The sequence below is a fragment of the Sinohyriopsis cumingii genome, chromosome 15 (assembly GCF_028554795.1).
Source record: "Sinohyriopsis cumingii isolate HCF-2022 chromosome 15, ASM2855479v2, whole genome shotgun sequence".
Classification (NCBI taxonomy): Eukaryota; Metazoa; Mollusca; class Bivalvia; order Unionida; family Unionidae; genus Sinohyriopsis; species Sinohyriopsis cumingii.
The window spans coordinates 37,795,861-37,809,326 of NC_142975.1; the positions used below are offsets into that span (position 1 = coordinate 37,795,861).

A 13,466-nucleotide genomic window follows, 5' to 3' on the forward strand; every position below is an offset into this window, starting at 1 on the left:
TGTTATCCAAATTAGGTGTCTCAAATACGGTTTTAGTGTTATCCAAGTTAGGTGTCTGAAATGGGTTAAACCATGGCATAACCAGGACAAAGAAAATTGTGAAACACGTTCGTAAAAGAAGAGAGTGTTGCTGTTTGTTTGATGTTATTAGGTAAGATATGCCACAGACATTTGCGGAATATGTAAATGTTTTGTACATGGTCGTGAAAAGAAATGAAGATTGGAAATATACAGTAGGATGGATGATACGAGAAGATTATTGATATAATGCGGTTACTGTTAGGAAAAGATATGTCAAAACTGTTTCAAAGTTCTTTTTTGTTTAATTATGGAATATATGTCAGGAGTGATAGTCTTTAATTGTTATAGTTTTAGAGAGTCGTTTCTGAAGTTTAATTATCTCTAATTACGACTAGTTTCTTTGCAATTCACCATTACGTGCAACCATAATCATGCACAAGCATTATGTATTCGTGTATAGAGTTTCAAACAGACGAAGAGTATCTGTTTAATTTGGCTAGTTTGGAGTATGCCTCAGAACACATAACCTTTATTTGATTTCCCCACGAAAATGCCTGTCATTAGCACCTAAGAGTTTTGATTCTATGTTATTTAGCTTAGTTTCATTTACAAATATGTTGATACCCTATGACTTATATATTATTTGCCTTCATCGAATTGCCATAGATATTTTTGTTTATGATTGGGACGGATTGTATCACTCATGGCATGTCGAGTCTTTTGCGGAAACACTATTTTCAGTGACTTTCATATGAAGATGTAAACAAATAACTTGAAAAGGAAAAAGTTCAAAGGGCCAATAATACAGCCTTGAGGGACCCCAGTTTGGACGAATTGAAACGAAGATCTCGCATTAATCACATAAACACACTATTGCATTCTTGTCTGGTAAGAACTACACCAAGCAAGAGAATTGTCACTGAATTTTTTGTTGTTGATGTCTTGAATTTTTCTATGACCAACTAAATCAAACGCGTTTGAATACCTTGACTTTCTCCACGATCCACTATGAAGTGAGGCATTCCATGCTCTTAATCAAATTCTTGTTTAAAATCGGAAATAAATTGGTCCGATTAATTTTCCTTCAGCTATAGCTGCTAGCTATGTATCACCTGATTTTTTTTAAGGCAGTGTGTGTGCGTGTGTGCGCGCGTCTGTGTCTGTGTATCTGTGTGTGTGTGTGTGTGTGTGTTGGAATTTTAACGCTACGATTTCTGCAGTGTGGCAGTTTAAAGTGATGTCTATCACTGGGGCATCATGCCTCAGACATGAATGATCATATCCCACACAGTCACATTGTCCTAAAACCTGGCTGATCATTCCTAACACTAGCCTCTTAATGCTGAGCGTCAAGAAAGGCAGATGTTAGTAACATTTTTATAAGTCTTTGGAATGACTAGGCCAGGGTTCGAACCCGAGACCTCCCGCATCCGAGGCGAACGTTCTAACCACTAGGCCACTGGAGCTGTCAGGGCAGTTTGATATGGATGACATTTATCTGCAGCCTGATTTGAGTTAAAATATTACATTTCATTAGAAATTGGCGCTAAGGAAGGGCGATACGTTTTACACAAATTTTAGATAAGGTTGATAAAATTGAAATAGGTCGATAAGTGTTTGCTGACGATCTATTACCTGGTTTAAAGACCGGGAACACATTGGCTTATTTAAGATTAGTTGGAAAGATTCCCTTAACAATAATTATATTTATCAAACTAGCAACTGAAGGAGTTAGGTGAGCTGTTGCTTTGAGGAGTTTTATGTGAGATTTCATCTATTCCTACTCCTTTGGTGTGTTATGTATATTTGATTTAATTTATATTTGATTTAATTTATATTTGATTTAATTTAGTTGTTTGTAAGTTTCTTTTAAATGTTATTACGTGTTAAAATAATGTAATTTTGTTTACTGGAATTTGATATTTTCCAGAAATTAGTTTGACCTGACTGTTTTGACGAAAACGCCTAAAAATAGAACTTTGTATCCTTATGCTGACCTAGTTCCTGACCTTGATTGAGAATCAAGTAAACAACTTCTTTTTTATTATTCATTCGCAATGTGGGATTGATAATAGTGAAATCAAGGCAGACTGGGACCACGTGACTTTGGACGTAAATAGCTTCTACGGTGTAGTAGAAATTCTGGTTTTACCGGAGAGTTGACCCTCATCTGGGCATCTGTTTTGCGCAGCATTCAGGTCTTATACCTTTGTCTATAGAGAATTCAGTCAGTCGGGATTTTAAACACTTGATGTCAAGGTGTTCGTTTTGTTGTGACCAGTTATGTCGAAAATTTGTTTTTGGAATTATTAACTATTTTTTCCTGGAAATATTTGAGTGATCATGCAGAATTCTTGGACAAAGACATTTATTTAAATTTTATTCGGAATTCAAACACAGGAATATTGTTTTCTATGGAATAACAAAGAACTGTAGACACACCAGCTCTATACTAGCTAAAGCATACATCATCACCTTCCATTTAGGATTTTGGTCGGGACTCGAACTCAAATTTCATTACAAAATTGTATTATTAGGACTAATAACTAAATAATTCTTGGATTATTCTTGGAAGAATTTTGGATTTGATTCTTAAAACAGTAAGTTCTTTTCCTCAATTTTATATTATTTTTTCAGGGAAATAAATTATTTATTAAATATAAAATGCTTGTTGTCTTCACTTTCTCTTTGTTACTGTTTATTAGGGCCGAAACACGTAACAGGTGCCGTCAAGTTTTCGAAAATATCAATATCACCAGGAACACATATGTAAGTGATCTGTAATGATATAAAAGATTGAATTTTAAACTCTGCAAAACATTTAATGAGTGAATAAACGGTTGAGATACGGCAGAATGTTCTGAAGTTGCAACGGTGTTTTGCGATTGTCTTACTAAATTCCTCTGTATTTGTTGCTTTATTTGTCATGCTGTCTCTGACAGAAATCACACATGTCCATGGCTACTCTAATTTCAGAGTTAAGCCAATCAGGCTGCATTATTCTCTCGTTCGTTACTTTAGAAGGGAATTGTATCGTTTGGGTGAGATTATATATTTTTTGTAGAATATCGTTACATTTACTTTGCCGATCACTGATCATCACTGAGATCACCCATCACCATTGAGATCACCCATCATCATTGAGATCACCATTCATCATTGAGATCATTCATCATCATTAATATCAACCATCATCATTGAGATAACCCATCATTATTGAGATCAACCATCATTATCTGAGATCACCTCATCATTATTGAGATCACCCATCATCACTGAGATCACCCATCATCATTAAGATCACCCATCATCATTGAGATCACTCATCATCATTAAGATCTCCCATCATCATTAAGATAAACCATCATCATTGATATCAACCATCATCATTGAGATAACCCATCATCACTGAGATCACTCATCGTCATTGAGATCACCCATCATCATTGAGATCACCCATCATCACTGAGATCACCCTTCATCACTGAGATCACCATCATCATTGAGATCACCCATCATCATTGAGATCACCCATCATCTTTGAGATCACCCATCATCATTGAGATCACCCATCATCACTGAGATCACCCATCACCATTGATATCACCCATCATCATTGAGATCACTCATCATCATTGAGATCACCCATCATCATTGAGATCACCACACCCATCATCACTGAGATCACACATCATCATTGATATCAACCATCATCATTCAAATAACCCATCATCATTGAGATTACTCATCATCATTTAAGATCACCCCATCATCATTGAGAATCCACCATAATTGAGATCACTCATCATCATTAAGATCACCCATCATCATTGAGATAACCCATCATCATTGATATCAACCATCATCACTGAGATAACCCATCATCACTGAGATTACCCATGATCATTGAGATCACCCATCATCATTGAGATCACTTATCATCATTGAGATCAGCCATCATCATTGAGATCACCATCATCATTGAGATAACCCATCATCATTGAGATCACCCATCATCATTGAGATCACCCATCATCATCGAGATCACCCATCATCGTTGATATCACCCATCATCACTGAGATCACCCATCATCATTGAGATCACCCATCATCATTGAGATCACCCCATCATCACTGAGATCATTCATCATCATTGAGATCACCCATCATCATCGAGATCACCAATCATCGTTGATATCACCCATCATCATTGAGATCACCCATCATCATTGAGATAACCCATCATCATTGATATCAACCATCATCATTGAGATAACCTATCATCACTGAGATCACTCATCGTCATTGAGATCACCCATCATCATTGAGATCACCTCACTCATCATCACTGAGATCACACATCATCATTGATATCAACCATCATCATTCAAATAACCTATCATCATTGAGATTACCGATCATCATTTAAGATCACCCCATCATCATTGAGAATCCACCGTAATTGAGATCACTCATCATCATTAAGATCACCCATCATCATTGAGATAACCCATCATCATTGATATCAACCATCATCACTGAGATAACCCATCATCACTGAGATCACTCATCGTCATTCAGATAACACATTATCACTGAGATTATCGATGATCATTGAAATCACCCATCATCATTGAGATCACTTATCATCATTGAGATCAACCATCAACATTGAGATCACTATCATCATTGAGATAACCCATCATCATTGAGATCACCCATCATCATTGAGATCACCCATCATCATCGAGATCACCCATCATCGTTGATATCACCCATCATCATTGAGATCACCCATCATCATTGAGATCACTCATCATCATTGAGATCACCCATCATCATTGAGATCACCCCATCATCACCGAGATCATTCATCATCATTGAGATCACCCATCATCTTTGAGATCACCCATCGTCATTGATACCACCCCATCATCATTGAGATCACTCATCATCATTAAGATCACCCATCATCATTGAGTTGACCCATCATCATTGATGTCAGCCATCATCATTGAGATAGCCCATCATCACTGAGATCACTCATCGTCATTGAAATCACCCATCATCACTGAGATCACCCATCATCACTGAGATCACCATCATCATTGAGATCACCCATCTTCATTGAGATCACCCATCATGTTTGAGATCACCCATCGTCATCATTGAGATCACCCATCATCATCGAGAGCACCCATCATCGTTGATATCACCCATCACCATTGATATCACCCATCGTCAGTGAGATCACCCCATCATCATTGAGATCACTCATCATCATTGAGATCACCTCACCCATCATCATTGAGATCACCCATCATCATTGAAATAACCCATCATCATTGAGATCACCCATCGTCACTGAGATCACCCACCATCGCTGAGATCACACATCATCATTGATATCAACCATCATCATTGAAATAACCCATCATCATTGAGATCACCCATCATCATTTGAGATCACCACATCATCATTGAGAACCCATCATCATTGAGATCACTCATCATCATTAAGTTCACCCATCATCATTGAGATAACCCATCATCATTGATAACAGCCATCATCTTTGAGATCACCCATCATCACTGAGATCACCCATCATCACTGAGATCACCCATCATCATTAAGATCACTTATCGTCATTGAGATCACCCATCATCATGGGGATCACCCATCACCATTGAGATAACTCATCATCATTGAGATCACCCATCATCATTGAGTTCACCCATCATCATTGAGATCACCCATCGTCATTGAGATCACCCATCATCGTTGATATCTCCATCATCATTGAGATCACCCATCATCGTTGATATCACCCATCATCATTGAGATCACCCATCATCGTTGATATCACCCATCATCATTGAGATCACCCATCATCATTGAGATCACCCATCACCATTGAAATCACCCATCATCAATGAGATCACCCCATCATCGAGATCACCCATCATCATTGAGTTCACCCATCATCATTGAGATCGCCATTCATCATTGAGATCACCCATCATCATTGAGATCACTCATCATCATTGATATCACCCATCATCATTGAGATCACCCATCACCATTGAGACCTGAGGTAGAGTTAGATGTAGTAGATGATTCATCTAAAGCCAAGAAAATAGCGAATTTGGAAATTGCTTGCAACTCGGATGATGTTATCTATTCCATCTGATGCTTTGTCTTTCTGTTCCACAGAAACAGTCAATGGACTATGTGTGATCATTAGTATTATTATTAAGATTTTTTGTCGCAGAATCCTAGAATGTAAATAGGAGGGGCATTGAATAGAGTAGGTAGAGTTCATCTAATTTTGGGTTCACGTGCCGAATCTAGACATTTAATATATGTAAACCCTTTTATTTATAACTTATTTTAAAACTTGACTCCGATTGAGAGGTTTCCTGATCAAGACTGTCTTGGGATGGACAGTGTCCATAATCCTACAAAGTACTGAACACATTTGTTTATTACCAGACATCTATTCCAGGAGACTTGTATGTTTTGCCTTTCCGTCAGTATTGGAACTGTATAAATTATCGATTGAAAAGTAATGACTATAATTACAATAATATGACAACTAAATATTAACTAAAATATAATGAGGGATATACTGCAGACAATGCCACACGTGTTCTTGAGATAAGCATTGTGATCGCAATGAGGCAGAAAACATTAGTCATTTCACAACATCTTGACCAAATATGTCATTCGAACATGTCCGAGGACATCCGATTAGGTAACCACTCCTAACGAACTTCTTGTCATCATGGCTTAGTGTTTTCCAATCTTGTATCCAGCCACAGAAATGTATTCTTAAGCGACGAAGAGATTTTGATCTAGCGATAAATTTTAACAGCAGATAGACTTTTTCCTGGTTGTGAAGTAACACCGCAAGTCACGCCATAAGATGCTGTATGAAACATGTTCAGACCAATGTTTATATAATTATCCTCTGAGTTCGTAACTCTCTGACAGATGTAATGATCGTGAAGACAGGGTCTAAATGGGGTGAAGAACTTGTCTCTCTCACCACCTGAGCCTTCACAGCAAATTCGGCCTGGCGGTATTTCGAATGGTTATTTAACCGAAGACAAGTAATGCACATGTATCCTGGACGAATTTCGTCACGCAGAAAAGTGATAGACGGAAAATCGCTCCAACACACCTCATCGTCCAAGTCTCGAATGCAGCACAAATTATTTCTGGATGTCAACGATATTATTTGACTTACAAACCAAGTACAGTCAAAAATCCGTTTAGAAATGCTGCAGCTAGAGTGGTAATAATACTGACGAATCAGTTGTCGCATCTCCTTGTCGATATTACCTCTGTCTGCGTGGGTTCGAGTCTTGGATTCGGCCAAAGTTGGCATGTGAGTAAGCTTGCCAGTGGCTTCCCGTGGGTCGGCGCTTCTTTCCAGGGTTTTCCCGGGTTCGTCCTCCACCGTTAATACTGGCCGACATGTATAGCCTATCGTGTGCTGAAAAATGGCGTTAAACCCCACAACAACAATAACAATAACAAAAGCAAAAATCCTCGTCGATAAGCATACATGTCGCTTAGAATTGTTTCATCCGGAATCTTAATGAATTCAGTCTATATAAAAGTTCGAATGTAACCTGTATATAAATATAGACTACAAAGTGATAACTCAAGCCAATTAGGTTATTGCTTTATGTTAGAATCACACAATAAATACCTGGTTAGGCAGAGCCATTGTAAGAAATTTTGCCCGGCAGGCTTTTTGTTGTTCAGGAAGCAGACCGAAAAGTGTCCAGCCTCCTGACACAATACGCAAATTAGACATCTGGACGGACACAGTCATGTTCAGATATGACTACTTGCTGCATTCGTTTGAGATATTTCTAATATAATCAAGTGTTGATCAAGCTCTCCCAAGTTATATGTTATATTTCATTGTATCAGGTTCAACTATTCGAGTGTCAGATCAGATCATTAAGTACATATCTCACACTCAGTTATAACTTGATCATTTAAAAATATGTCTTCATGTTTAAGGCAGTACGGTCACATTACAGGCTTTATAATAATGTAACCTTAAGCTTCACTACCCGTCAAAAAAAGCTACTTCTAGTGGTAAATTCTTCAACAATACGACGACATGTCAAATCATTAAGATGCAGTGATAGTATTCATACACGAACTGGTTATAGAATCGCATTTAATAAATAGACATATCAAGCTTTATCAAAATCTGTAAAGAAATACAGTCCAAGCTCAACTAAGCATAATGAGATGGTCTCATTAATATGTACACGTGTTCGAATTCGTCCAAGAGCATCATGACATAAGCGTATATATATATATATATATATATATATATATATATATATATATATATATATATATATATATATATATATATATATATATATATATAATCCTCATGAAACAAGCCTAAATGTCAAGTTTGAAACCAACAAAAATGTATTTGTAAAACTTCGGCGCTGCGGCGGTAACAAGCATAGCCAGATCACCTCAGTAATATATGTAAGTGGCACTGTTAAAGGATGACTGCATAATATAAAAACATGATCATGACATCTTGTCACGGTTTATATGTCAGTCACTAAACAATGCCAAATACGTTTTGAGCACATACAATGGGATTCTCACACTTTTTATTGGCATCACACACAAACTATATAAGAAGATTTGCCAGTCACATTTAAGTAAACAAAGAGGTACATGTGTCCACTGTTGGGCTATCGGACACTAATCTATGTCTTGAATCCAGGGGCCCCGAGTGGCCGAGTGGTCTAAAGCGCTCACCGTTACGGATCACTGACATCTCACCTCTGTCTGCATCGGTTCGAGTCTCGGATTCGGCTAATGTGGTTATGTGAGAAAGCTTGCCAGTAGCTTCTCGTGGGTCGGTGGTTCTTTCCGGGGTTTTTCCGGGTTCTTCCTCCACCATTAATACTGGCCGCCATGTATAGCCTATCTTGTGCTGAAAAATGGCGTTAAACCCTACAACAACAACAATAACAACATGTCTTGAATCCAACTTGTCACATGTAGTAGTGATAAAAAGTCTAGATGTCAGATGTTACCTGAATCTGTTCAGACAATATCCTATAGTAAGAGGCAATTGTTGACTCACGTGGGCTGCATGCTGATTTAACAAGCATTTGTGGTATTACGGTAAGGTGCGCTACAAACTAAATGGCCAACAATTGCTAAATAGGCGCGTGTTATTCATCTTTCTATAAGACAAAATTATTTCCCTCAAGTTAGAACTGAGGTGGTGGAAAATCAATACGTCATACAAAGTAAAACTTCCTTTTATAAAACGTGACTCGACAAGAATTTACCATCTACCTATCAATGATAAAATGTTTTATTGTTGAAATTAATCTTGTGTATATACCAATGATCTAGTCTATTTAAGCGTAGGTGTCGAAGATGCCATACACTAGCGAACAATGGCGTATCACTGATGTCGTGTCTGTGTTGCCAATATGTGAGGTTGTTTCTCTTCTGTTAAGCCTGGAGTTAATTTCGAGTTTTCTGAAGCCTGTCTATATAGAGTTATTTTAGCAGGTTATCGTATTTAGGCATGCGTTATAATTAGTTCATGGAAAACAGCATCATTGCAAACTTGAAGATTCCGTCGTGATTTATCTAGGTTCAAAATGGAAAGCGTACAGTTGATCTGAGATCATCGTCTCTTTCAGTAAAAAGATGAACACGCTCCGTTTCTAGCACGCGCGGAAAAGGTCGGTGACTTTCAGATTGAGGACTGCAAAATTTCCAGAGCATTCGTTAAACTGTGAGAGCACGAAAGAAAGGCCTTATTGTCTTCATATTCATGGATACAATGGGCAAGTAATGTGGACCTGGTTTGGGGGTGAGGGTGCTGGTTTTCTTCGCGGAAATCTAGTAATTATAATCTCTTGTGGCCCATGGTCGATTTTATGAACAATTACCAATAAATTTATCCCGAAGGGCGAAGCTGATACTATTCATTTCACGGAGAATTTACGGTATCCTTGTACAAAATTGTATTGGCTTGCTTTCAGCTCCTTGTATACAGTGAATAGTATTTAAGACGAATGGTACGGAACGAACCACTGAGTATATAGCATAATTAGTTTCGTGACAACACTGAATTTTAACGGTCAAAATTCGTATTCTCTTTCATTACTGGACCTGTCAGAACTATTTCTACGGGATTTCGGAACGCAGATTGAAATAAAACTAGGATCTAGCAATAGTGTACAGTGTATGCAACAAGTTGGAAAGCATCATCACACTTACGTAAGACCGTATCTCGTTTTCTTAATTCAAATTCATCTCCAATCCTGCATTTTTAATCAATACAAACTATGATATACTTGTAATTGCTTATGATCTGCTCATTTCTGATGAAAAATTGAAACTGAAACTATTATTGACGGCAATTTTAAACAAAGTCAGTCGGGTGGAATGAAGGATATAGCCAAACATGGCGTTATACGATATCGAACAATCGTGATTTTTCATCTCTGACATTCTGACAAAAAACAATAATAAAATATCCGGTACAACGTAGTACATTTCAGTGATTAAAACGAGCCTTGTAAAAGCACATCAAGGTATTTATGTTAAAACGGGTTAGGAAAAATTGAATCAAGCAAAATTTATAACGGCTTCTTGAGACAACAACGCCAAAGCCAATAAATGTGTTTAAAATTTATAAGAGGTACTATACGTCGAACACAGCAAGTTAATTTATGGATTGTTCAAATTCGATAACGGATACACATTGAGTATTCAATGGAAACGAGCATCTGCACGTGAGGAAGTTTTCATTTTTCACTAGATTTTAAGCCGCATGGTTCTAAACAATGATATACTCTTGTGGATTGTAGACAAAAGTGAAACTGAATTTATTAATTCTGGTTGGAATAAATGTACAGAATTTTACATAAAGTATAAAGTGCTTGAAACGTAAAATAAAGCGATGCAAACATTGCATTGCGAAGTAGGTACTAAACTCAAGCGCTTTAAAGTCTTGCGTTATATTTTGTGTTTCTGTATAATAATCAAAGAACAATGACATCAAAATATAGCAAAAGATAACAGGAGATTTAAAATGATTGAGGTTGACATGAAACTTTTGCAACGATAGAATTCTCTCTTATATTTTCGTCATTTTTTATACCAAAATTTCCTCATTCATTTTATATAGTTAATACATGAATCTTCGTGTATGAGATATAGCCCATTCCTTCTGGTTCAATGTTTATGTTATTGATGTACTTACAGAAAAGAAAATGATTTAGTTTGATGGTAGACAAATCAAAACATACCGCTCCCACCCCCACCTCGGCCCTTGAAACCTTGTTCCTATTTCAACAAATGAACTCCCTGTGAGTTGTCTACATGTTAACCAATTTGTTGAAGCTGTAGAAAGGGGATAGCGTGTATCACACGTCCTTTATTTCGTTTGTGTCTTTCGTCTTTACTTCAAGTGATTCACGTGACAATTTTAGACATGTAAGAGAACATGGATCGTTACAAAAAGCAGTTTGATACTGTTGCAAACTATTCTGTAACCTGCAACATGTAATGAGGTTTCGATTTTCTTGATGCTAGTGTCTTACTTTTAAAAAGTTAAATCTCAACAAGTAAAATGAGTAATTTAACAGTGCGTTCGAGACCTACTACTGGAATCGGCACAAATGGTAAAATCCCAAAAATGGATTGCAAAATTGACCATGCGACTGATCGCATACATATCTTGAGAACAGCTATGGAGGACCGTGTACACAGACTGAAATCTCGACCTCACTCAGCTATCCTTCCCCGAGGAAGCTATATCAGACCTGCCTCCGCTCCCATACCCTGGGGACAAAGTACCAGAGCAATATCAAGAACATCAATGAAAGAGCAAATCTTATTTGAAGAAAGGAAACAAGCGTAAGTATATATATTTTTTATGCATATCAAAATATCAATCTGAATGCAACCATTCCTAAAAGGAACTACCGAGAAAATGGATAGAGTTTTTTGTACTATTTTGATGCTCGATAAGGAATCGTATTAGTTTTGGTTTTCACATGTGGATCCTTACACTAGATTCCTATTATAGTAGATTTTAATGTTGTACTTTGTAATGATGTATAAGACGATGTATATATAATACGAGTGAATTTAAAAAGGAGTGTGTGAAAGGCTATGCATGCAGATATTTGACACTTTATAGCCAAAATTAAGCCTACAAACCGGTTTAAATGGAATACATGTCGAAATAGGACTCGAAAATATGCAGCTACACGTCAAAACGTATTGAAATAACTGTAGTCGGGAGAGAGAGAGGAATTAAAAGTATGCAGGCATTACTGACGTGTTCGCTTTATGTACCCTTCCATCAAAATTTATTATAACGAGTGTGGTCAGCTGATAGGAGAATGTGGACAGAGCTTGGGTTTGTGTATTCACTGCATCAAAATGTATTAGAAAGACTGTAGTCAGCTGACAGATGCCCGTGGGCATATATGGCGTGTTCGGTTTATGTATCCATTGGATCAAAATTTATTAGAAAAGTAGTAGTCAGCTGAGGAAAAAATGAAGTGTGTAGATTTCATTGACTTGTTCATATAATTTTGTGTGTGTGTAATTTTACTACATTAGTTATATATCGTCCACAGAAGTATTTGCAACTATTTCCGAATTCAAACAAAGCCCATAAATGATTGATCCGAGGTAAAACAAAATACTTTTTTATTTCCTGCATGCCTGAGAATCCGTTACTATCGGTGAATTATATTGTGGCAACAGATTGGGTCATCCATCTAAACTGTTGATTGTTTAATTTTTGCTTTTAGTCCACTTATATTTAGCCCATTTATCTACATCGTCAGGAGCATGTATCAGGATCATTGATTCCTTTGGGGGGGCGGGGGTATATATATTTTATTGTGGTTTGGTTTATTTTGTTTCCTGGAGGGTGTTGTTGTTGTTGTTTTGGGATTTTTTGTTGGTTGTTTTGTGGCATTTTCATCACTTATATCAAAATAGCAAAATAATTTTTTATGATTGTAAAATGAAATACAACGTACAATGAATGTTTCCTATGCGTATCAAAGATCCAAACATTAACTGTATTTAAAAAGAAAGAAAATAAAGAGCTTAACATCGTGGAACTTAGTCTGCATGTAGATGTCATTTTTCAATTCCATTTTATTTGCACAGTATTGAATAAGGTTATAATAAGCCAGTCTACCATATAGGCCTCATCGTATTTATATACACAAAGAAAAAGTGATGAGTTAGGGCAGTGACTATTAACAATCCATCACCCATATATATAGACGTAAATCACACAAGTACATCCATACCATACCTAAACAAGCAAACCACAAGTAGACGAAGATAAAATAAAAACTTTAAAAAATTAAACACAAATACATACATTCAA

The 13,466-nt window shown here is 36.8% G+C and overlaps 1 protein-coding gene across 3 annotated transcripts in view; it reads left to right on the top strand.

Moving 5' to 3' along the window:
* The window catches only part of LOC149781629 (uncharacterized), a 155,902-nt gene that overhangs the window by 22,054 nt on the left and 120,382 nt on the right, over positions 1-13,466 (top strand). Inside the window, exon 1 of one of the 3 annotated variants that reach the window (XM_089935688.1) lies at positions 9,474-11,965. The exons of 1 other annotated variant lie outside the window; for it this stretch is intronic. In XM_089935688.1, the coding sequence (XP_089791814.1) occupies positions 11,679-11,965 (287 nt within the window). In that variant the 5' untranslated portion in view covers positions 9,474-11,678. Of the gene's footprint in view, positions 1-9,473; positions 11,966-13,466 lie in introns of those variants that run through there. One more of the 3 variants, XM_089935690.1, reaches the window with a different exon arrangement.